The sequence below is a fragment of the Hippoglossus stenolepis genome, chromosome 6 (assembly GCF_022539355.2).
Source record: "Hippoglossus stenolepis isolate QCI-W04-F060 chromosome 6, HSTE1.2, whole genome shotgun sequence".
NCBI classification, from domain to species: domain Eukaryota; kingdom Metazoa; phylum Chordata; class Actinopteri; order Pleuronectiformes; family Pleuronectidae; genus Hippoglossus; species Hippoglossus stenolepis.
This window is the reverse complement of record NC_061488.1, coordinates 2342588-2367027: the sequence shown is the minus strand read 5'-3', so window position 1 is coordinate 2367027 and position 24440 is coordinate 2342588. Positions and strand designations below refer to the sequence as shown.

The window sequence follows — 24440 nt, the reverse complement described above, 5'->3', positions numbered from 1 at the left end:
TCTGAGTTATTATGATCATTTGTCTTTTACTTTGTATTTATGTCTCGGCTCATCGCCTGCTGCAGAATGATGCTGTTACCTCCACCACAGACGAGTCCTCTGTCTGTCTGTGTGTCTGTGTCTATCTGTCTGTCTGTCTGTCTGTCTGTGTGTGTGTCTGTGTGTCTGTGTGTCTGTCTGTCTGTCTGTCTGTCTGCGTGTCTGTCTGTCTGTCTGTCTGTGTGTCTGTCTGTCTGTCTGTCTGTCTGTCTGTCTGTCTGTGTGTCTGCGTGTCTCCCTGTCTGTCTGTCTGTCTGTCTGTCTGTGTCTGTCTGTCTGTCTGTCTGTCTGTCTGTCTGCCTGCCTGTCTGCGTGTCTCCCTGTCTGTCTGTGTGTGTCTGTCTGTCTGTCTGTCTGTCTGTGTGTCTGTCTGTCTGTCTGTCTGTCTGTCTGTCTGTCTGTCTCTCTGCCTGTCTGTGTGTCTGTGTGTCTGTCTGTCTGTCTGTGTGTCTGTGTGTCTGCGTGTCTGTCTGTCTGTCTGTCTGTCTGTGTGTCTGCGTGTCTCCCTGTCTGTCTGTCTGTCTGTGTCTGTCTGTCTGTCTGTCTGTCTGTCTGTCTCCCTGCCTGTCTGCCTGCCTGTCTGCGTGTCTCCCTGTCTGTCTGTCTGTCTGTCTGTCTGTCTGTGTCTGTCTGTGTGTCTGTCTGTCTGTCTGTCTGTCTGTCTGTCTGTCTGTGTGTCTGTCTGTGTGTCTGTCTGTGTGTCTGTGTGTCTGTGTGTCTGTGTGTCTGCCTGTCTGTGTGTCTTTCTGTCTGTGGGCGGATCCAGAATCATTTGTCTCACTTTCTTGAACATTGTGATATTTGACATATTTCAACATTTCCCTTGATTTCTCAAATAATAATTCATTGATCTTGTTTATGGGACTGATATTGTATTATAATATAATATATGTATATTTAAAGCGAGTACTTATTTACTTGTACTCAATGTGGTACTTTTCTTCTACTTGGGTCCATTTTGTTTATTTGTACTTTTACTTGAAGTATTTGACTTCCTCTGTCTGGATCCTTCTCACTGCAGTGACTCGTCCGGCCTGAAGGGGGCGACCTCGCTTGTTGCTTTGTTGACATACGTCACAAAAACGCGACAGAGGAAGCAGAGGTTTATAACAGAAGAAAAACACAACTGATGATCTGGGGACGAGCAGCGGAGCTAGTGTGAAAAACACCGGAGAAAAACCAAGATCCTCCCCGGCAGAAGACCACTCCGAGCGGGTAAGATGCTGTGATGAGCCGCGGCGGAGGAATACATGAAGAAGAGATGAGGAAGAGGAGGGATAGGTGAAGAAGAGGAGGGATACATGAAGGAGAGATGAGGGAGAGGAGGGATAGATGAAGAAGACGAGGATACATGAAGAAGAGGAGGGATACATGAAGAAGAGATGAAGGAGAAGAGGGATACATGAAGGAGAGATGAAGGAGAGGAGGGATAGGTGAAGAAGAGGAGGGATAGGTGAAGAAGAGATGAGTGACAGGAGGGATAGGTGAAGAACAGGAGGATACATGAAGGAGAGGAGTGATAGATGAAGAAGAGGAGGGAGAGATGAAGAAGTGACGAGGGAGAAGAGGGATAGATGAAGAAGAGGAGGGATACATGAAGAAGAGGAGGGATACATGAAGGAGAGATGAGGAAGAGGAGGGCTAGGTGAAGAAGAGGAGGGATAGATGAAGAACAGGAGGATACATGATGGAGAGGAGTGATAGATGAAGAGAGATGAGGAAGAGGAGGGATAGGTGAAGAAGAGGAGGGATAGATGAAGAAGAGATGAGGAAGAGGAGGGATAGGTGAAGAAGACGAGGATACATGAAGAAGAGGAAGGATAGATGAAGAAGAGATGAAGGAGAAGAGGGATACATGAAGAAGAGGAGGGATAGATGAAGAAGAGATAAAGGAGAAGAGGGATACATGAAGAAGAGATGAGGAAGAGGAGGGATAGGTGAAGAAGAGATGAGGGAGAGGAGGGATAGGTGAAGAAGAGATGAGTGAGAGGAGGGATAGATAAAGAACAGGAGGATACACGAAGGAGAGGAGGGATAGATGAAGAAGAGGAGGGAGAGATGAAGAAGTGACAAGGGAGAAGAGGGATAGATGAAGAAGAGGAGGGATACATGAAGAAGAGGAGGGATACATAAAGAAGAGATGAGGAAGAGGAGGGATAGGTGAAGAAGAGGAGGGATACATGAAGAAGAGATGAGGAAGAGGAGGGATAGGTGAAGAAGAGGAGGGATAGATGAAGAAGAGATGAGGGAGAGGAGGGCTAGGTGAAGAAGAGGAGGGATAGATGAAGAAGAGATGAGTGAGAGGAGGGATACATGAAGAAGAGGAGGGATACATGAAGAAGAGATGAGGAAGAGGAGGGATAGGTGAAGAAGAGATGAGGATACATGAAGAAGAGATGAGGGAGAGGAGGGCTAGGTGAAGAAGAGGAGGGATAGATGAAGAAGAGATGAGGGAGAGGAGGGATAGGTGAAGAAGAGGAGGGATACATAAAGAAGAGATGAGGAAGAGGAGGGATAGGTGAAGAAGAGGAGGGATACATGAAGAAGAGATGAGGAAGAGGAGGGATAGGTGAAGAAGAGGAGGGATAGGTGAAGAAGAGATGAGGATACATGAAGAAGAGATGAGGAGAGGAGGGCTAGGTGAAGAAGACGAGGATACATGAAGAAGAGATGAGGGAGAGGAGGGATAGGTGAAGAAGAGGAGGGATAGATGAAGAAGAGATGAGTGAGAGGAGGGATAGATGAAGAACAGGAGGATACATGAAGGAGAGGAGGGATAGGTGAAGAAGAGGAAGGATACATGAAGAAGAGGAGGGATAGATAAAGGAGAGATGAGGAAGAGGAGGGATAGGTGAAGAAGAGGAGGGATAGATGAAGAAGAGATGAGGGAGAGGAGGGATAGATGAAGAAGAGGAGGGATATATGAAGAAGAGGGATACATGAAGGAGAGGAGGGATAGATGAAGAAGAGGGATAGATGAAGAAGAGGAGGGATATATGAAGAAGAGGGATACATGAAGGAGAGGAGGGATAGATGAAGAAGAGGAGGGATAGATGAAGAAGAGGAGAGATAGATGAAGAAGAGGAGTGATACATGAAGGTGAGGGATAGATGAAGGAGATTAGAGATAGATGAAGAAGAGGAGGGATAGATGAAGAAGAGGAGGGATAGATGAAGAAGAGGAGGGATACATGAAGGTGAGGAGGGATAGATGAAGGAGATTAGAGATAGATGAAGAAGAGGAGGGATAGATGAAGAAGAGGAGAGATAGATGAAGAAGAGGAGGGATACATGAAGGTGAGGAGGGATAGATGAAGGAGATTAGAGATATATGAAGAAGAGGAGGGGTAGATGAAGAAGAGTTGAAGAAGAGGAGGGATACATGAAGGAGATTAGAGATATATGAAGAAGAGGAGAGATACATGAAGGAGAGGAGGGATAGATGAAGAAGAGGAGAGATAGATGAAGAAGAGGAGGGATAGATGAAGGAGAGGAGAGATAGATGAAGATGAGGAGGGATACATGAAGGAGATTAGAGATATATGAAGAAGAGGAGAAATAGATGAAGAAGAGGAGGGATAGATGAAGAAGAGGAGAGATATATGAAGAAGAGGAGAAATAGATGAAGAAGAGATGAAGAAGAGGAGAGATAGATGAAGAAGAGGAGAGATACATGAAGGAGAGGAGAAATAGATGAAGAAGAGATGAAGAAGAGGAGAAATAGATGAAGAAGAGGAGAGATATATGAAGAAGAGGAGAGATAGATGAAGGAGAGGAGAAATAGATGAAGAAGAGATGAAGAAGAGGAGAAATAGATGAAGAAGAGGAGAGATATATGAAGAAGAGGAGAGATAGATGAAGAAGAGGAGAAATAGATGAAGAAGAGATGAAGAAGAGGAGGGATAGATGAAGAAGAGATGAAGAAGAGGAGAGATACATGAAGAAGAGGAGAAATAGATGAAGAAGAGGAGAAATATATGAAGAAGAGGAGAAATATATTCAGGTTTTTTCACCTCAGGTGTTTTCTGTGTATTTTCTGTTTGTGAACATCTGAGTAGATAAAGATTAAATACATGAAAATAATCTTTATATAGATTTTTGTGATGCTCACGATGAAGATGTGTCCTGGTCTCGTACCTGCAGCCCAGCAGCAGGGATGAGGATCCGGCTGCAGGGTCCTGGCCACGCCGCCGGCCTTCTCACCGAGCTCAACCGCTGCCGCCAATCCCGTCGCTACTGTGACGTGTTCCTTCAAGTGGGAAACCGCACCTTCGCCGCCCACCGAGCGGTGCTGGCCTGCTCCGGGACCTACTTCTGCACCCTGTTCGCCCGGGCGCCCGCCTCGTCCACCGCCACCTTCTCGCTGGAGTTCATCTCGCCGGCCAACTTTGAGAAGGTGCTGACGTTCGTCTACACGGGGGAGATCCTGACCGACCTCATAGATGTCGGGGTCCTGTACGAGCTGGCCGAGAGGCTGGGGGTCGGGGAGCTGGTCCGGGCCTGTCACGCCATCTTCCCCGACCTGCAAGCGTCTGTGTCGTCAAACTGTAAACCCAGCAGCCCTGGAGACCTCCCTCTAGACTCCAGCGTCACCGCGGCTGCTTCCACGGCGGCCGTGGTTCATGCAGCGTCTGTGTCCGCGTCGTCCGTCTGTTCGTCAGCCGCCTCCTGCTCGTCTCTGTCGTCGTCAGCTGCCCCGACTCCTGCCGCTGCTCCCTCGCCGCTCTTCCAGGCCCGGGCGGCCAGGGCCGGCGGTGAAGTTCACTCCGCTGCGCTGACTCTGGACCTAAAAGCAGAGGATGTCCAGTCTCATATCGGCTACGGGCAGATGGCGTCAGATCATCATCTGCCAGGAGAAGATCTTCTAACCAGCAGCAACTCCACTCAGAGTGACGGCGTGCTGCCTCCTGTGCTCCAGCTGAAGACTGAGCAGGGGCTGGAGGAGGAGGAGGAGGAGGCAGGAGGCAGCTGTGAGGAAGGCAACAGAGACGGACCGATGCTTTCTGAGAGCTCAGGCGTCTCTCTGCCTCGGAGCAGCGACCTCGCACCTTCCGTCTCCTGCTCCTTCCCCGACTCCTCAGCTCAGCTCATAGCGGAGGCCTGCGCCCCGACGTCGTCTTCTCTGGGCGGCCTGCAGCTCAGGGCGCTGGAGGGCGGCGTGGTGGAGCTGCAGAGGGACCGCGGGCTGATGTTTAGAGAGGTGGAGGAGGGGGAGAGCGAGGAGCAGAGGGAGGCGGCCCTGCGAGGTAACGGAGCAGTGGAGGGAACGGAGGAGGAGCAGTGGAGACAGCTGGCGGGGGAGATCATTGAGCTGAGCGACGACGAGAATTACATGGAGGAGGCGGACGAGGACGAGGACGAGGACGACCTCGTGTGTGTGGAGAACGGAGACGGAGGCAGCTCGAGCAGCCAGGTACCGTTTGAACCAAGATTCTCAGTCCTCAGATCCAAAGAGCTGGTTGTAAAAAATACAGTCTCCAGATATTTGGTGGAGGTGTGAAATTAGGAAGAAACCATCAAGTTCAGATATTTTTAAAACCCTCTGTTTAAAAATGTGGGTGTGTAGATTAATGGTACTTACAAAAACATTTGGAGTTGTTCCAGTAGTTTGTCTCCACGCGACACGACGGCAGTGGCTACAATGTAATGTTATGGGGCAACTGCAACAATCCACCATTAAAAGGCTGATGTTGTTCTTGCTCTGGGAACATCGCACACGTCTCTTCGTCCGTCTCAAACAAGTGGGGACGGCCATCGCAGTCAAATATCAGAATCAGCTTTATTTGCCATGTATGTGTTCACAGACTAGGAATTCGACTCCGGTGTAATTTCACTCAGACACAAGACAGACACACAATTAACTACAGACAGAAAGAAACCAGCAAAAATAAACACAACTACTATGTGCAAATAGAGTTAAACTGCACAAGACAGTAAGTGCAACGGGAAACAAGATGGTGGACAAAAAACATTTACATACTCTGAGGATTTGGTGGAATTGTCCACATCAGAAAAAGATTCTGTCCCATAGAGCCGCGAACTTGTGTTGCTGCAGGAAGATGGCGGTGGCACGGTTCCAGTTACATTAGGGACGTGCAGGATTGTGACGTTGGGGTTTTGTCAGTAGAAATAATGTTGTCCACCCCTGCAGGTGACAGGAGACACGCTGTCATGTAAAGCCTGCGCGGTGCCTCTCCCTCCGGACCCGGTCGCCATCAGACGACATGCAGACACCCACCTGACGGAGCTGGGGCTCTGCAGGGTGTGCGGGGCCTCGTTCCCGGACCGCGCCGCCGGCGCCACCCACTCTCTCTCCCACGTTGGGGTGCAGCTCTTCACCTGTGACATGTGCCACCTGCAGTTCTGCAGCCAGAGCAAACTGCTGCGTCACCACCACCAGGAGTCGTCGGGTTACACCATACCTCAGGCGGCGCTCACCGGCAGCAGCAGCCAGGGCCTGAGCTCGGAGCTGCAGTGTGCCGTGTGCACCAAAACCCTCAGCAGGGACTTCCAGGTTAGTTCATGTGGAATATGAAGTCAAGCAGATTCATTTAGAGACAGAATTTCAGTTCACGTCTTTACATTAAAGTGTGTTTTTTATAACCAGTTTATTCCTGTGAGCTGATTTGACGTTGTACCACCGGACGATAACATCATGACGTTCTCACAGTGTCTTCATGTCTCTGTCTCCCCCCCCGTCAGACGGTCAAAGACCACCTGCTGAACCACGTGTGTCCTCAGAGCCTGAGCTGTGGAGTGTGTCACCTCCCCCAGCTCTCCCTGTGCTCCCTGCTGTGGCACACCCTCTCCCACCTCTTGCTGCCTGTCTTCACCTGCCCACACTGCGGCCGCTGCTTTGTAGAGCGCCCCCTCCTGGACAGACACATGACTGCACATGCGGAGGAGGCCGCAGCTAAGGAGAGGGAGCGATTGGCGCTGAGGACTTACAGAGTCAGGGCGGATGAAGTCGGGGGGGGAAGTTTGGCAGGCGTGGAGGAGCTGCACTGCTTCCTGTGCCCGCAGACTTTCCGCTCAGCATCCGCTTTTCAGTATCACCTCAGCGTGCACACCAACGAGTCCCCGGGGAGTGGTGGAGGTGCTGGGGGCCACAGCTGGTTGGGCAAACGTAAGGCGGAGCAGTCTCTGGACTGTCCTCCATCTTCCTGCTCCTCCTCGTCACCACGGGACGTCAGTGGCCTCGTTAAGATGAGCAACCTGGGTTTGGGCCTGGGAATGGGCTTCAGCGTGCCGGACAAGTATTTTCAGGGGCCAGCCCATAGCTTGTCCTCTGGGCTCCTGCCCAACGGGATCTCAGGGCAGGACGGAGGAGCCGGAGCGGCAGCAGTCCGAGGGAAATGGTACCGCTGCCGCTACTGCGGGAAACGGTTCGCCCACTCGGGGGAGTTCACCTACCACCTCCGCATCCACACCGGTGAAAAACCCTACCAGTGCAAAGTGTGTCTGCGTTTCTTCAGAGGCCGCTCCACCATGATCTGCCACCTGAAGACGCACGCCGGCGCTCTCATGTACCGCTGCACCGTCTGCGGCCTTTACTTCTCCACGCTGAAGCTGGTGTCGTCACATATGGAGCTGCACAAGGACCACCTGCCACCGGACTTCAACATCGAGCAGACCTTCATGTACAACGATCACTCGAAAGAACCGCTGCCGACTGTGGACACCTGATCGGCTCTGTGTCGGCCGTCCGTCCTCGTCCCTTCTCCCTCTGACACTGACCCTGGGTCTGGTTGCCGTGGACCATATACTGCAGATTGTCATTAACGTTTAGATAAAATGTCAATAGCTTGTAAAAATATCTATCACAGTTGTTCAGAGCTCAATGTGGCATCTTAAAATGTCAAAAGTCTAAAACCCACAAATACACAGTTAAATCAGTCAAATGAAGACAATGATTTAATTTTCTTGTGATCAATGAATTGATCCGTTGTCTCTGTGTTAGACAGAATGTAGTGGACATGTCCCGTGTCACGTGCTGTTCACTGGACAACCCGTTTGAGGGTCAGTGTCTCAAACAGCCACTTGGTGGCAGCGTGTCCGTCTGTGTCAGTGAAACAACGTCTTTGTTGACTGTGCTGCAGTCGTCTGCTGATATTATATCCGAACACAGTTTTTAATGTCAGTGATGGATAGTAAATTATTAATGTAGCGACTCGTTGTAGCACAGAAATTATTTTCTTATATTTACACTTTCACACACAGATTTTTTTAATCTTTAAAAGTTTCATGTTTTCACTTCACGGAGCAAAATCTACAACCTAGAGAATTGAATTTGTAAAGATGTTTGTTTGTTTTGATGCTGATTATAATCAGATCTTTATCTATCGGGAAATGCCATTTAGTCACGTGCTGTGTTCACGTGTGAGACTGGGGAGCGTTCTGTGTTATTTAAGTTCCCATCACACCATGTTTGTGTCTTACCTCATATTTATGATGACAGTGCAACTATTTTTTTTAAATATTGTTTTTTAAAAATAATAAACGCCTGTAGGACTGTTACCCCCCTTTTAAGTGATTTGTTCTGACCTTTTCCGATGCCCCGCACCACAAAAAAACAGCCATCATCAGAATTTCAGTGATTAACTTGCAGAAATCTGCGTAGAATTGTGAACCTCCTGTTTCCAGGGGCTCGCGACCTTTCCCCTTTTCGAAGCCCGTTGTCTTCCTGCCATTGTGCCGTCTGTGGACCGACAGCCCCTTTTCCTCTGCCGGGCTTCTTATCGTTCAAAACGTTGAATGTGACACATTCCAGATGGAAACAGAAATGGGAGTAAATGTAATGAAGATCAGCAGAGAAACGCAAACTCAGTAAAATAAACACATAGAGCTTCCAAATCTTTCTCACTGATCTGACGACGATGAAGTAAAACATCAGGGTTTCTGCAAAAGTCTCAAATTCAATCATCGGAACTTTAAATGTGCTGAAATATTACAAACTGAACTAAACTCACAGTCAAACATTAAAATCCATAATTCAAGAGAGACTGCTGCACTTACTGTTTATTTCACATTCAACCTTTATCCCCATCTTTATGTTGCACATTTGGAGAAACAGGCTTGTGTATATATTTTAATATTTAAAATGTTCTTGTATATAGTATTTCTATTTTATTCTTATTTTGATTCTTACGACATTTTCCCCTTGTGCTGCTGTGTTGATTGTAAATTTCCTCTGCAGAGGATAAATAAAGGTTAATCTCATCTTATATTAAATACATTTAGGTAGGTTTTCATTGTGTTAATATTTATTTTCGACAACAATTTAGTTTGTCTCCGTGTGTTGCAGTTCTTTCTGTAACTCTGATAATCCCTCGTACCTGTCGTACTTCACAAAGATCTTAAAACATCTTGAATTGAACCTCAACCTGCAGAAACCCTGAAGATGCTGCTCAGCTTTTCCAGCTCAGATGGATACAAACAGTGTTGAAGGGAGTTTTATTGCATTTGAACAGATCTTAAAGACAACAACAGTACAACAATAAATGCTTTAATTGATCCGTCGTGTGACACTGGTCCCTTCAGTGAAGTGAGATGTTAACGTGTGGACGAGCACGACTCATCTGGCAGCTTTGTTTACACGCACATTCCTGCTGCCGCCACATTTCAGAGGCCGCCACGTTTTCCTGTGGGAGATGAGCAGCTTTGAGAAGAAAAACTAAAAGACATCAAACATTTCCTGCTTCCCTCTTTTTTAAAAACTGATCAGGTACATGAAGTACATGAAAAACAGGAAGTGGATTACGAGAGGAAAGTGAACTCTGGTTTTCAGAGACTGGGTTTAGTTCTGTTCTTGACTCGATCCTCAGCTTCTGTCTTATGATCCCACGTCAGACTGGCTTGTGCTGACGTTACTCAACTTGCGCTGCCCCCCCGGACCGCCGCCGCCGTTAGGAGCACCGGGCTGGTTTCCCGCTCCCACCTGCTTCACCTCTCTGGGTATGTAGGTCAGCACCGTGTTGATCAGGTTTTTGCGGAAGCTCTGGCTGAGGAAGTTGTAGAGGATGGGGTTGGCGACGCAGTGGAAAAGCGACAGGCACTGCACCAGGCTGTAGGAGAAGTAGAGGAAATCTATGGTGTTGCAGTTGAAGATGTAGGGGTCGAGGAGGTCGATGACCATCAGGAACACCACCAGGTGGTAGGGCAGCCAGCACATGACGAAGACCAGGGAGTAAACGTGCACCAGCCACACGTCCCGCCGGCCCTGCACATCTGGAGTCGCTTTGACCGCTCGAGCGATCAGCACGTTGCAGGTGATGATGACGGCCGCGGGGCCTATGAACTGGAAGATTGAGCAGAGGAAGTGCACGAAAACAAACCAGTCGTCGTAGTTGTGCTCGGGTATCATGTAGCAGCCGGGCTCGTCCCACTCCAGAAGGTCCACATGGACATTCTCAAACAGGGCCAGGAAAAAAGAGAAGAGCCACAGGCCTCCGCAGAGCACCCAGCGCCGCCGGCCCACCACAGGGAAGAGGGCCGGAGACGAGGGCCTGGTCAGGGACAGGTAGCGCTCCAAGGTCATGCAGGCCAGGAAGAGGAGCTGCTGTAGAAGTTGACCATGTAGATGAGGTTGGTGACCTTGCAGAGGAAGCGGCCCCACAGCCAAGCGTCGGCCATGGTCACCTCCATGAGGAAGAAGGGCAGGATCACAATCATCATCAGGTCCGACAGGCTCACGTTGATGACGCAGAAGAGAACCCCGTTGGCGGAGTGACGCCTGCTCCAGTTCACCCACAGTACCAGCACATTCTCCAGCAGGCCCACCACGAAGATGAAGAGGTAGAGCAGGAAGAGGCCAATGCGCCTGTAGTCCTCGTCTGGATCGGGGTGCAGTCGTGGATGAACCACGGCGTGCCATTTATGTAGTCTGAGAGGTTGTGCTCGTGGGTCATGGTCTGGAGTGAGAAGCAAAAAAAGAGGAAAAGTGTTTGATATCTGGAGTTTAGATTTTTCTTTGTGGGTTAATCTGATTATGTTTTCAAACGTTGTATAACAGAAACACAGGAGGAGGAGGAGGAGGAGGAGGAGGAGGAGGAGGAGGAGGAGGAGGCAGACCTGCTCGGCTGAACTGTCACAGAGGTAGAAAAACTAAAACCACAATAGGTTATTAAAAGTTATTTCACAACCTACAGCAAACGTTTCACAAAGTAAACCTGCTTGTTTGTAACGTTGTGTTCTCTTGTCCTGTGTCGACGATTCTTCAGATTTATTCCTCGTCATTAGTGAGTCGTCCTCAAACTCTTCTACAATCTACTGTCACTTTTTATTGTTTGTGTGCAGAGACTTTTATAAACAGTCTATGGTTCAGAGGGAAGTTAGAAAACTTTGTGTTCATCCCACCTGGTTTATCTGCAGTGAAGATCTATTATAATCTCTATTACTGTTCACTGTGTGTGGTTTATATATAAGTGTGAATGATTTACTGAACCACTGTTTTTCATACACACGTCACATGTTGACTATTTCAGAGTCTTCAGACCCAAGTTCACAACAAAATATTACAAAATAAAAGATCCGTAATTCAGCCAGATCCAAAGCACTGCAGCGACAGAACTAACTTTAGTGCTTTTACTTCGTTGACTAATTGCCAAACAGGAAATGATTCTATGAATGTCGCTGCCATGACGGAGATCAGCGTCTGTGACACTAGAGAATGTGTCTCACTCCGATATGATGAAATAAAAACAGTCAAATAATCAAAAGGACCCAGTTGACGCTTGCTGTTGTCGTTTAGGACGAAGAAGACATGTTCTACTCCACAGACTGAAGACACACTGTCCCCCCCACTGACAGCTACTGACCGCTGGTCACCTCTTTATTCAATTTGTATTAATATTGAATGTTTCACGTGTCCAAATCGCACCAAACTTAACTCTGCTCTTCCCTCGGCCATTAAAAACCCACTTGCCAGGTATGAAGTCGCTGAGATGAGCGGTTCACCAGATAAACGTTCCACATGCAGACAGACAGAGATTGATAATAATAGATACTGGCTGAGTAATCCACTGATTTGGCCTCATAACATTATAACATTTTAAACTTTTTTCAGGGCACGAATTCTTCTTCCTATGCAAAACCTGGTGTCTACCCACAATGCAACTCAACCACCCAGTCAACACTTTTCCCACATCGTCTTTCTCCTGGTCGAGCTCCCGAGGATCTGTCAGCAGACCTACTTCCCTTTTGTTCCCATGTTAAAGGTAGAAACAGATTCTAAAACCTTGAGAAATAAAGGATTTGGATTTAACCGTACCTCGTTGTCGTGGCGATGAGCGAAAGATGAAGAGGGGCAGGTTTTGCCCGAGGCCTCTTCGTCTTCTGGAGGGTTTTTAATGTCTGAAGCCTGTGGACGCAAGAGGACTCCTCTGAAGCTCTAATGTAGACGACTATCTGAGCAATCAAGCAGCCTGGAGTTTCTACCCTCCCATTTCTCATAGACACACACACACACACACACACACACACACACACACACACACACACACACACACACACACACACACACACACACACATCCAACAGGACATCCTCAGTCAGTAGTGTGGGAGTGGAAAAGAGTCCAGTGACGTCCACACAGCTAAAAAGACTCCATTTGGAAAGAATAGTGAGATGGAAATTTGACCTGTAAATCATTTAGAATGTCTTAATTATCTGTGGAGTTCAAGCAACAGAAACACAATTATTAGAATTATAAGAATTCACTGTCTGATTACTAGAAATCACACTTGTAACAGGAATCATGGGAAGCAGGAGGGATTAGTCTCAGGTAGAAACAGACATGGATGGCCTCACCCACAGGGGGGAAGTCCTGCTGTCTCCATCGTCATTTACTTTATCTGCGTGTTTCTCTTTGCTCATATGGAACTCAGAGGTGCTCGGCCTCAGTCAAGTCTTTGTTCTGCGTCGGTCGAGTCTCGATATGTTTGGGTGAGAGGGATTTGCCCTCTGCTCACATGACCCAGAAAATTTACTTTTGTCAAACAAATTGCAATTTAGATTTTTCACGTGAAACATAGGAGTGCGTACTGGTGAGTGATGCCAGGGAATGATTACTCCTGCTTTTCGTAATGATCCAAAAACCGGAGTAATGCCTTGAATGGCTTCAGTTTTGAATGGATATTGCTGTTGGGAGGACCTGTAGTCAGGTTAAAGCGTTAATAACTACAGGTTCAGCAGTTTTTATTAAGCCATCGTCATGTTTGCCTTGAGCCCACAGTGTCTTAGGGATTTCCTGTCGGGCGGAGATTTATCTATTTGAGATAAAAAATGATTAGTCGACGACATTAAAGGCACCAGATGAACAGTTCTCTGCGCTGTAACAGAAAAAACACTTTTTATATGCATGCAGTTGGGGGGGAATATAGTACGGATGCATCCTTAGTATTTTTCCAATCAGTGACATTTTTTAAATATTTTAGCAAAGAGACCTTGGTCTTTCCATTTTAGTTTTTCACCTTTAGCAAGTGAGATGTGTGCGCTGGAGTCTGAGACTTGAAACATTTCAGACTGTGTCTCTGATCAGATGATAAACCCACACACTGATCTGTGTCCCAGCATAAATGTGTTATCAAAGGTTTATCATTCATCTCTAAACCATTGTTTTTCATATGTGATATCAGGACCCATATGAACATGTGATGTACAATGCAGAGTCCTCTCGCATGCACTGTGTTGGGACATGGTTTTTGGGAGACCAAAGCTCTGCCTATATGTGCAGCCAAAAGCCTGAAGCCGCATGTCCCTCCAGGACTCAGTCTCCCAGAGGGCATCAACGTCACAGAGGTGTGAAACCCCCCCCAGGGACACAGGTTTCAACTCCCATTGGTCACTCTGGACCCCATGACCTGTGAGGTCACCGGGCCAAAATAAGGCCTGTTCCCCCTATTTTCTCGCTCTTACTACAATCCTTCCACAGGAGGGAAGGCTGTCGAGCCTCTTCTCCAGCTCACATCTTCTCTTCCCATCCAACTCTTCGAGAGGAGCACCAAGGTGCAGCTTCCAGCTCATCTCACCAAGGAAACCTCTTCGCACTCCAAGCTCTACCAACGTCCTAGCAGCGACTCGATGTCCTGCTTGCAAACTTCAGCCAGCAACTGAGCTGCACAGCTCAACAGAACCACTAAGGCGGGAGCCACAACCAGCCAGACGACTTCACAGGACTTCGAACTGCACAGCAACTTCCTTTTTCCCCTTTCCACGGACGGGTAACACAACTGGGCTTAATAATTATACTAGGCTAAGCAAGACTGTTTATTCGATTCTGTATGATGTTTATAAGTTTGATTTGTGTTGTGATATTGTGGTTACAAGTTGTTGAGAAAGTTAATGCTAGTTATGCTCTTCACAGTCTTTCGTTGCATCCAATCTAGTAACTTTCTCTAATTTGGCACACACACAGACACACGCATAACTCTTCACCTCATTATCTCTACAGGTCGTAAACATTCCAATAGGGGGGAGGGTGTTATATTCAATTGGCCAGCCGCCATTTTGAAAGCACGCTGACTCACACAGACACACACACATACCTATCTTTGTTTAGTAATTAGACCGTTAGTAATTTGTGATTTTATACTTTATTATATTCATAATAAACATTTGTCTTTAATAAATGTTTTTTCATTAATGTTGCATAAGTGAATTTTGCCAACCTCTACACTGTCAAGAACTCCATATCCTTCAACTTAGCTAACTATCTATATGTTAATTTTGGTTATAGTTATTAAGTTAATTGTTAATCAGAGTTCCAAATTTGTAGTTAGTACTTTTATAAGACTTATTCAATAAATTGGCTATCTTTTCCCTTCCTTTGAAGGGTGGTGCCCCGAGGTAACTTTAATCAATTAAAGTTATTATTTAATATTAATAATGAAATATTTATATTTTATATTTTATTTTGATAACCAAATTTATTGAATGCCGAAAGGCACACCATTTTATGGTATCACGTTTGATGCATTATGGCACAACAACTGTGTCTGTGTGTGTCAGTGACATGTGTCACCTTCCTGTATGTGTGGTGTGGGTGTGATACTGTGTGAGTTCCCACCGCTCTCTCCTGGCCCCTCCTCCAATCCACCTGAGCAGCTGCACCTCGTTCCTCCGGACACTCCCTCGCCCAATGTCCCTTCTCTCCACACCTGTAGCGGGGGGCCGCCTCTGCCCCGTCCTCTGAACCCACCAGTTTGTCTCCATGTGTTGTTGTTCTTCCTCAGTATTAACACGCTGTAATAAAACTACAAACATGGAACTGATAACTGTGTAGTTGCAGTGAAGTGTAAGTACTTCTGTAACTCTGATAATCCCTCGTACCTGTCGTACTTCACAAAGATCTGAAAACATCTTGAATTGAACCTCAACCTGCAGAAACCCTGAAGATGCTGCTCAGCTTTTCCAGCTCAGATGGATACAAACAGTGTTGAAGGGAGTTTTATTGCATTTGAACAGATCTTAAAGACAACAACAGTACAACAATAAATGCTTTAATTGATCCGTCGTGTGACACTGGTCCCTTCAGTGAAGTGAGATGTTAACGTGTGGACGAGCACGACTCATCTGGCAGCTTTGTTTACACACACATTCCTGCTGCCGCCACATTTCAGAGGCCGCCACGTTTTCCTGTGGGAGATGAGCAGCTTTGAGAAGAAAAACTAAAAGACATCAAACATTTCCTGCTTCCCTCTTTTTTTAAAACTGATCAGGTACACGATTAAAAAAACAGGAAGTGGATTACGAGAGGAAAGTGAACTCTGGTTTTCAGAGACTGGGTTTAGTTCTGTTCTTGACTCGATCCTCAGCTTCTGACTTATGATCCCACGTCAGACTGGCTTGTGCTGACGTTACTCAACTTGCGCTGCCCCCCCGGACCGCCGCCGCCGTTAGGAGCACCGGGCTGGTTCCCTGCTCCCACCTGCTCCACCTCTCTGGGTATGTGGGTCAGCACCGTGTTGATCAGGTTTTACAGAAGCTCTGGCTGAGGAAGTTGTAGAGGATGGGGTTGGCGACGCAGTGGAAAGCGACAGGCACTGCACCAGGCTGTAGGAGAAGTAGAGGACATGCATGGTGTTGCAGTTGAAGATGTAGGGTCGAGGAGGTCGATGACCATCAGGAACACCACCAGGTGGTAGGGCAGCCAGCACATGACGAAGACCAGGGGGTAAACGTGCACCAGCCACACGTCCCGGCCCCCTGCACATCTGGAGTCGCTTTGACCGCTCGAGCGATCAGCACGTTGCAGGTGATGATGACGGCCGCGGGGCCTATGAACTGGAAGATTGAGCAGAGGAAGTGCACGAAAACAAACCAGTCGTCGTAGTTGTGCTCGGGTATCATGTAGCAGCCGGGCTCGTCCCACTCCAGAAGGTCCACATGGACATTCTCAAACAGGGCCAGGAAAAAAGAGAAGAGCCACAGGCCTCCGCAGAGCACCCAGCGCCGCCGGCCCACCACAGGGAAGAGGGCCGGAGACGAGGGCCTGGTCAGGGACAGGTAGCGCTCCAAGGTCATGCAGGCCAGGAAGAGGGAGCTGCTGTAGAAGTTGACCACGTAGATGAGGTTGGTGACCTTGCAGAGGAAGCGGCCCCACAGCCAAACGTCGGCCATGGTCACCTCCATGAGGAAGAAGGGCAGGATCACAATCATCATCAGGTCCGACAGGCTCACGTTGATGACGCAGAAGAGAACCCCGTTGGCGGAGTGACGCCTGCTCCAGTTCACCCACAGTACCAGCACATTCTCCAGCAGGCCCACCACGAAGATGAAGAGGTAGAGCAGGAAGAGGCCAATGCGCCTGTAGTCCTCGTCTGGCTCAAGGGTGCAGTCGTGGATGAACCACGGCGTGCCATTTATGTAGTCTGAGAGGTTGTGCTCGTGGGTCATGGTCTGGAGTGAGAAGCAAGAAAAGAGGAAAAGTGTTTGATATCTGGAGTTCAGATTTTTCTTTGTGGGTTAATCTGATTATGTTTTCAAACGTTGTATAACAGAAACACAGGAGGAGGAGGAGGAGGAGGAGGAGGAGGAGGAGGCAGACCTGCTCGGCTGAACTGTCACAGAGGTAGAAAAACTAAAACCACAATAGGTTATTAAAAGTTATTTCACAACCTACAGCAAACGTTTCACAAAGTAAACCTGCTTGTTTGTAACGTTGTGTTCTCTTGTCCTGTGTCGACGATTCTTCAGATTTATTCCTCGTCATTAGTGAGTCGTCCTCAAACTCTTCTACGATCTACTGTCACTTTTTATTGTTTGTGTGCAGAGACTTTTATAAACAGTCTATGGTTCAGAGGGAAGTTAGAAAACTTTGTGTTCATCCCACCTGGTTTATCTGCAGTGAAGATCTATTATAATCTCTATTACTGTTCACTGTGTGTGGTTTATATATAAGTGTGAATGATTTACTGAACCACTGTTTTTCATACACACGTCACATGTTGACTATTTCAGAGTCTTCAGACCCAAGTTCACAACAAAATATTACAAAATAAAAGATCCGTAATTCAGCCAGATCCAAAGCACTGCAGCGACAGAACTAACTTTAGTGCTTTTACTTCGTTGACTAATTGCCAAACAGGAAATGATTCTATGAATGTCGCTGCCATGACGGAGATCAGCGTCTGTGACACTAGAGAATGTGTCTCACTCCGATATGATGAAATAAAAACAGTCAAATAATCAAAAGGACCCAGTTGTCGCTTGCTGCTGTCGTTTAGGACGAAGAAGACATGTTCTACTCCACAGACTGAAGACACACTGTCCCCCACTGACCGACTGACCGCTGGTCACCTCTTTATTCAATTTGTATTAATATTGAATGTTCTCATGTCCAAATCGCACCAAACTTAACTCTGCTCTTCCTCGGCCATTAAAAACCCACTTGCCAGGTATGAAGTCGCTGAGATGAGCGGTTCACCAGATAAACGTTCCACATGCAGACAGACAGAGATTGATAATAATAGATACTGGCTGAGTAATCCACTGATTTGGCCTCATAACATTATAACATTTTAAACTTTTTTCAGGGCACGAATTCTTCTTCCTATGCAAAACCTGGTGTCTACCCACAATGCAACTCAACCACCCAGTCAACACTTTTCCCACATCGTCTTTCTCCTGGTCGAGCTCCCGAGGATCTGTCAGCAGACCTACTTCCCTTTTGTTCCCATGTTAAAGGTAGAAACAGATTCTAAAACCTTGAGAAATAAAGGATTTGGATTTAACCGTACCTCGTTGTCGTGGCGATGAGCGAAAGATGAAGAGGGGCAGGTTCTGCCCGAGGCCTCTTCGTCTTCTGGAGGGTTTTTAATGTATGAAGCCTGTGGACGCAAGAGGACTCCTCTGAAGCTCTAATGTAGACGACTATCTGAGCAATCAAGCAGCCTGGAGTTTCTACCCTCCCATTTCTCATAGAGACACACACACACACACACACACACACACACACACACACACACACACACACACACACACACACACACACACACACACACACACACACACACACACATCCAACAGGACATCCTCAGTCAGTAGTGTGGGAGTGGAAAAGAGTCCAGTGACGTCCACACAGCTAAAAAGACTCCATTTGGAAAGAATAGTGAGATGGAAATTTGACCTGTAAATCATTTAGAATGTCTTAATTATCTGTGGAGTTCAAGCAACAGAAACACAATTATTAGAATTATAAGAATTCACTGTCTGATTACTAGAAATCACACTTGTAACAGGAATCATGGGAAGCAGGAGGGATTAGTCTCAGGTAGAAACAGACATGGATGGCCTCACCCACGGGGGGGAAGTCCTGCTGTCTCCATCGTCATTTACTTTATCTGCGTGTTTCTCTTTGCTCATATGGAACTCAGAGGTGCTCGGCCTCAGTCAAGTCTTTGTTCTGCGTCGGTCGAGTCTCATATGTTTGGGTGAGAGGATTTGCCCTCTGCTGCGATCACATGACCCAGAAAATTTACTTTTGTCTAACAAATTGCAATTTAGATTTTTCACGTGAAACATAGGAGTGCGTACTGGTGAGTGATGGCAGGGAATGATTACTCCTGCTTTTCGTAATGATCCAAAAACCGGAGTAATGCCTTGAATGGCTTCAGTTTTGAATGGATATTGCTGTTGGGAGGACCTGTAGTCAGGTTAAAGCGTTAATAACTACAGGTTCAGCAGTTTATTAAGCCATCGTCATGTTTGCCTTGAGCCCACAGTGTCTTAGGGATTTCCTGTCGGGCGGAGATTTATCTATTTGAGATAAAAATGATTAGTCGATGGACATTAAAGGCACCAGATGAACAGTTCTCTGCGCTGTAACAGAAAAACACTTTTTATATGCATGCAGTTGGGGGGGAATATAGTACGGATGCATCCTTAGTATTTTTCCAATCAGTGACATTTTTAAATATTTTAGCAAAGAGACCTTGGTCTTTCCATTTTAGTTTTTCACCTTTAGCAAGTGAGATGTGTGCGCTGGAGTCTGAGACTTGAAACATTTCAGACTGTGTCTCTGATCAGATAATAAACCCACACACTGATCTGTGTCCCAGCATAAATGTGTTATCAAAGGTTTATCATTCATCTCTAAACCATTGTTTTTCATATGTGATATCAGGACCCATATGAACATGTGATGTACAATGCAGAGTCCTCTCGCATGCACTGTGTTGGGACATGGTTTTTGGGAGACCAAAGTTCTGCCTATATGTGCAGCCAAAAGCCTGAAGCCGCATGTCCCTCCAGGACTCAGTCTCCCAGGGGCCATCAACGTCACAGAGGTGTGAAACCCCCCCCAGGGACACAGGTTTCAACTCCCATTGGTCACTCTGGACCCCATGACCTGTGAGGTCACCGGGCCAAAATAAGGCCTGTTCCCCCTATTTTCTCGCTCTTACTACAATCCTTCCACAGGAGGGAAGGCTGTCGAGCCTCTTCTCCAGCTCACATCTTCTCTTCCCATCCAACTCTTCGAGAGGAGCACCAAGGTGCAGCTTCCAGCTCATCTCACCAAGGAAACCTCTTCGCACTCCAAGCTCTACCAACGTCCTAGCAGCGACTCGATGTCCTGCTTGCAAACTTCAGCCAGCAACTGAGCTGCACAGCTCAACAGAACCACTAAGGCGGGAGCCACAACCAGCCAGACGACTTCACAGGACTTCGAACTGCACAGCAACTTCCTTTCCCTTTCCACGGACGGGTAACACAACTGGGCTTAATAATTATACTAGGCTAAGCAAGACTGTTTATTCGATTCTGTATGATGTTTATAAGTTTGATTTGTGTTGTGATATTGTGGTTACAAGTTGTTGAGAAAGTTAATGCTAGTTATGCTCTTCACAGTCTTTCGTTGCATCCAATCTAGTAACTTTCTCTAATTTGGCACACACACAGACACACGCATAACTCTTCACCTCATTATCTCTACAGGTCGTAAACATTCCAATAGGGGGGAGGGTGTTATATTCAATTGGCCAGCCGCCATTTTGAAAGCACGCTGACTCACACAGACACACACACATACCTATCTTTGTTTAGTAATTAGACCGTTAGTAATTTGTGATTTTATACTTTATTATATTCATAATAAACATTTGTCTTTAATAAATGTTTTTTCATTAATGTTGCATAAGTGAATTTTGCCAACCTCTACACTGTCAAGAACTCCATATCCTTCAACTTAGCTAACTATCTATATGTTAATTTTGGTTATAGTTATTAAGTTAATTGTTAATCAGAGTTCCAAATTGGTAGTTAGTACTTTTATAAGACTTATTCAATAAATTGGCTATATTTTCCCTTCCTTTGAAGGGTGGTGCCCCGAGGTAACTTTAATCAATTAAAGTTATTATTTAATATTAATAATAAAATATTTATATTTTATATTTTATTTTGATAACCAAATTTATTGAATGCCGAAAGGCACACCATTTTATGGTATCACGTTTAATGCATTATGGCACAACAACTGTGTCTGTGTGTGTCAGTGACATGTGTCACCTTCCTGTATGTGTGGTGTGGGTGTGATACTGTGTGAGTTCCCACCGCTCTCTCCTGGCCCCTCCTCCAATCCACCTGAGCAGCTGCACCTCGTTCCTCCGGACACTCCCTCGCCCAATGTCCCTTCTCTCCACACCTGTAGCGGGGGGCCGCCTCTGCCCCGTCCTCTGAACCCACCAGTTTGTCTCCATGTGTTGTTGTTCTTCCTCAGTATTAACACGCTGTAATAAAACTACAAACATGGAACTGATAACTGTGTAGTTGCAGTGAAGTGTAAGTACTTCTGTAACTCTGATAATCCCTCGTACCTGTCGTACTTCACAAAGATCTGAAAACATCTTGAATTGAACCTCAACCTGCAGAAACCCTGAAGATGCTGCTCAGCTTTTCCAGCTCAGATGGATACAAACAGTGTTGAAGGGAGTTTTATTGCATTTGAACAGATCTTAAAGACAACAACAGTACAACAATAAATGCTTTAATTGATCCGTCGTGTGACACTGGTCCCTTCAGTGAAGTGAGATGTTAACGTGTGGACGAGCACGACTCATCTGGCAGCTTTGTTTACACACACATTCCTGCTGCCGCCACATTTCAGAGGCCGCCACGTTTTCCTGTGGGAGATGAGCAGCTTTGAGAAGAAAAACTAAAAGACATCAAACATTTCCTGCTTCCCTCTTTTTTAAAAACTGATCAGGTACACGATTAAAAAAACAGGAAGTGGATTACGAGAGGAAAGTGAACTCTGGTTTTCAGAGACTGGGTTTAGTTCTGTTCTTGACTCGATCCTCAGCTTCTGACTTATGATCCCACGTCAGACTGGCTTGTGCTGACGTTACTCAACTTGCGCTGCCCCCCCGGACCGCCGCCGCCGTTAGGAGCACCGGGCTGGTTCCCTGCTCCCACCTGCTCCACCTCTCTGGGTATGTGGGTCAGCACCGTGTTGATCAGGTTTTTACGGAAGCTCTGGCTGAGGAAGTTGTAGAGGATGGGGTTGGCGACGCAGTGGAAAAGCGACAGGCACTGCACCAGGCTGTAGGAGAAGTAGAGGACCTGTATGGTGTTGCAGTTGAGGATGTAGGGGTCGAGGCTGTCGATGACCATCAGGAACACCACCAGGTGGTAGGGCAGCCAGCACATGACGAAGACCAGGGAGTAAACGTGCACCAGCCACACGTCCCGCCGGCCCTGCACATCTGGAGTCGCTTTGACCGCTCGAGCGATCAGCACGTTGCAGGTGATGATGACGGCCGCGGGGCCTATGAACTGGAAGATCAAGCAGAGGACCGTCACGCAAACAAACCAGTTGTCGTAGTTGTGCTCGGGCATCATGTAGCAGCCGGGCTCGTCCCACTCCAGAAGTTCCACATGGACGTTCTCCATCAGGGCCAGGAAAAAAGAGAAGAGCCACAGTCCTCCGCAGAGCACCCAGCGCCGCCGGCCCACCACAGGGAAGAGGGCCGGAGACGAGGGCCTGGTCAGGGACAGGTAGCGCTCCAAGGTCATGCAGGCCAGGAAGAGGGAGCTGCTGTAGAAGTTGACCATGTAGATGAGGTTGGTGACCTTGCAGAGGAAGCGGCCCCACAGCCAAACCTCGCCCATGGTCACCTCCATGAGGAAGAAGGGCAGGATCCCAATCATCATCAGGTCCGACAGGCTCACGTTGATGACGCAGAAGAGAACCCCGTTGGCGGAGTGGCGCCTGCTCCAGTTCACCCACACGACCAGCACATTCTCCAGCAGGCCCACCACGAAGATGAAGAGGTAGAGCAGGAAGAGGGCAATGCGCCTGTAGTCCTCGTCTGGATCGAGGGTGCAGTCGTGGATGAACCACGGCGTGCCATTTATGTAGTCTGAGAGGTTGTGCTCGTGGGTCATGGTCTGGAGTGAGAAGCAAGAAAAGAGGAAAAGTGTTTGATATCTGGAGTTTAGATTTTTCTTTGTGGGTTAATCTGATTATGTTTTCAGACGTTGTATAACAGAAACACAGGAGGAGGAGGAGGAGGAGGAGGAGGAGGAGGAGGAGGAGGAGGAGGAGGAGGAGGCAGACCTGCTCGGCTGAACTGTCACAGAGGTAGAAAAACTAAAACCACAACAGGTTATTAAAAGTTATTTCACAACCTACAGCAAACGTTTCACAAAGTAAACCTGCTTGTTTGTAACGTTGTGTTCTCTTGTCCTGTGTCGACGATTCTTCAGATTTATTCCTCGTCATTAGTGAGTCGTCCTCAAACTCTTCTACGATCTACTGTCACTTTTTATTGTTTGTGTGCAGAGACTTTTATAAACAGTCTATGGTTCAGAGGGAAGTTAGAAAACTTTGTGTTCATCCCACCTGGTTTATCTGCAGTGAAGATCTATTATAATCTCTATTACTGTTCACTGTGTGTGGTTTATATATAAGTGTGAGTGATTTACTGAACCACTGTTTTTCATACACACGTCACATGTTGACTATTTACTATACTACTTGACAATACTACTATTGAGTCTTCAGACCCAAGTTCACAACAAAATATTACAAAATAAAAGATCCGTAATTCAGCCAGGTCCAAAGCACTGCAGCGACAGAACTAACTTTAGTGCTTTTACTTCGTTGACTAATTGCCAAACAGGAAATGATTCTATGAATGTCGCTGCCATGACGGAGATCAGCGTCTGTGACACTAGAGAATGTGTCTCACTCCGATATGATGAAATAAAAACAGTCAAATAGTCAAAAGGACCCAGTTGTCGCTTGCTGCTGTCGTTTAGGACGAAGAAGACATGTTCTACTCCACAGACTGAAGACACACTGTCCCCCCCACTGACCGCTGGTCACCTCTTTATTCAATTTGTATTAATATTGAATGTTTCACGTGTCCAAATCGCACCAAACTTAACTCTGCTCTTCCCTCGGCCATTAAAAACCCACTTGCCAGGTATGAAGTCGCTGAGATGAGCGGTTCACCAGATAAACGTTCCACATGCAGACAGACAGAGATTGATAATAATAGATACTGGCTGAGTAATCCACTGATTTGGCCTCATAACATTATAACATTTTAAACTTTTTTCAGGGCACGAATTCTTCTTCCTATGCAAAACCTGGTGTCTACCCACAATGCAACTCAACCACCCAGTCAACACTTTTCCCACATCGTCTTTCTCCTGGTCGAGCTCCCGAGGATCTGTCAGCAGACCTACTTCCCTTTTGTTCCCATGTTAAAGGTAGAAACAGATTCTAAAACCTTGAGAAATAAAGGATTTGGATTTAACCGTACCTCGTTGTCGTGGCGATGAGCGAAAGATGAAGAGGGGCAGGTTTTGCCCGAGGCCTCTTCGTCTTCTGGAGGGTTTTTAATGTCTGAAGCCTGTGGACGCAAAAGGACTCCTCTGAAGCTCTAATGTAGACGACTA

The 24440-nt window shown here is 46.9% G+C and overlaps 4 protein-coding genes across 5 annotated transcripts; 1 reads left to right on the top strand and 3 right to left on the bottom strand.

The window, feature by feature from the left end:
• The first annotated feature begins 1121 nt into the window (after positions 1-1121).
• LOC118111573 (zinc finger and BTB domain-containing protein 39) lies at positions 1122-8555 on the top strand. 2 transcript variants are annotated; one of them, XM_035160272.2, is made up of 4 exons: positions 1122-1254; positions 4133-5451; positions 6190-6552; positions 6741-8555. In XM_035160272.2, exons 2-4 carry the CDS (start codon positions 4195-4197, stop codon positions 7722-7724), a joined length of 2604 nt encoding a protein of 867 aa, XP_035016163.2. In that variant the 5' UTR covers positions 1122-1254; positions 4133-4194; the 3' UTR covers positions 7725-8555. The 2 variants fall into 2 exon arrangements, with proteins under 2 accessions (XP_035016163.2, XP_035016164.2); XM_035160273.2 differs by having other exon boundaries at positions 1129-1254; positions 4182-5451.
• Positions 8556-9475: 920 nt separating this feature from the next.
• On the bottom strand, positions 9476-12463 carry LOC118111574 (G-protein coupled receptor 182). Its single transcript, XM_035160276.2, is given in 4 exon segments — positions 9476-10589; positions 10592-10879; positions 10882-10948; positions 12307-12463. Coding segments are annotated over 3 exon segments (1071 nt in total). The 5' UTR covers positions 10946-10948; positions 12307-12463; the 3' UTR covers positions 9476-9870.
• A 3004-nt stretch (positions 12464-15467) lies between these two features.
• Positions 15468-18435, bottom strand: LOC118110779 (G-protein coupled receptor 182). Its single transcript, XM_035158842.2, is given in 6 exon segments — positions 15468-16013; positions 16016-16069; positions 16072-16134; positions 16137-16238; positions 16241-16934; positions 18275-18435. Coding segments are annotated over 5 exon segments (1065 nt in total). The 5' UTR covers positions 16932-16934; positions 18275-18435; the 3' UTR covers positions 15468-15858.
• Positions 18436-21451: 3016 nt separating this feature from the next.
• gpr182 (G protein-coupled receptor 182) lies at positions 21452-24440 on the bottom strand. The gene is made up of 2 exons (XM_035158841.2): positions 24305-24440; positions 21452-22922 (listed from the first exon to the last, which is right to left on the bottom strand). The coding sequence occupies exon 2, from the start codon at positions 22917-22919 to the stop codon at positions 21843-21845; it is 1077 nt and encodes a 358-aa protein (XP_035014732.1). The 5' UTR covers positions 22920-22922; positions 24305-24440; the 3' UTR covers positions 21452-21842.

Coding starts and splice junctions, on each gene's coding strand:
- LOC118111573 (XM_035160272.2), top strand. CDS start 4,195: ATGAGGATCCGGCTGCAGGGTCCTGGCCACGCCGCCGGCCTTCTCACC. Junction 5,452..6,189: donor GAGGCAGCTCGAGCAGCCAG/GTACCGTTTGAA, acceptor CCACCCCTGCAG/GTGACAGGAGACACGCTGTC. Junction 6,553..6,740: donor CCCTCAGCAGGGACTTCCAG/GTTAGTTCATGT, acceptor CCCCCCCGTCAG/ACGGTCAAAGACCACCTGCT.
- gpr182 (XM_035158841.2), bottom strand. CDS start 22,919: ATGACCCACGAGCACAACCTCTCAGACTACATAAATGGCACGCCGTGG.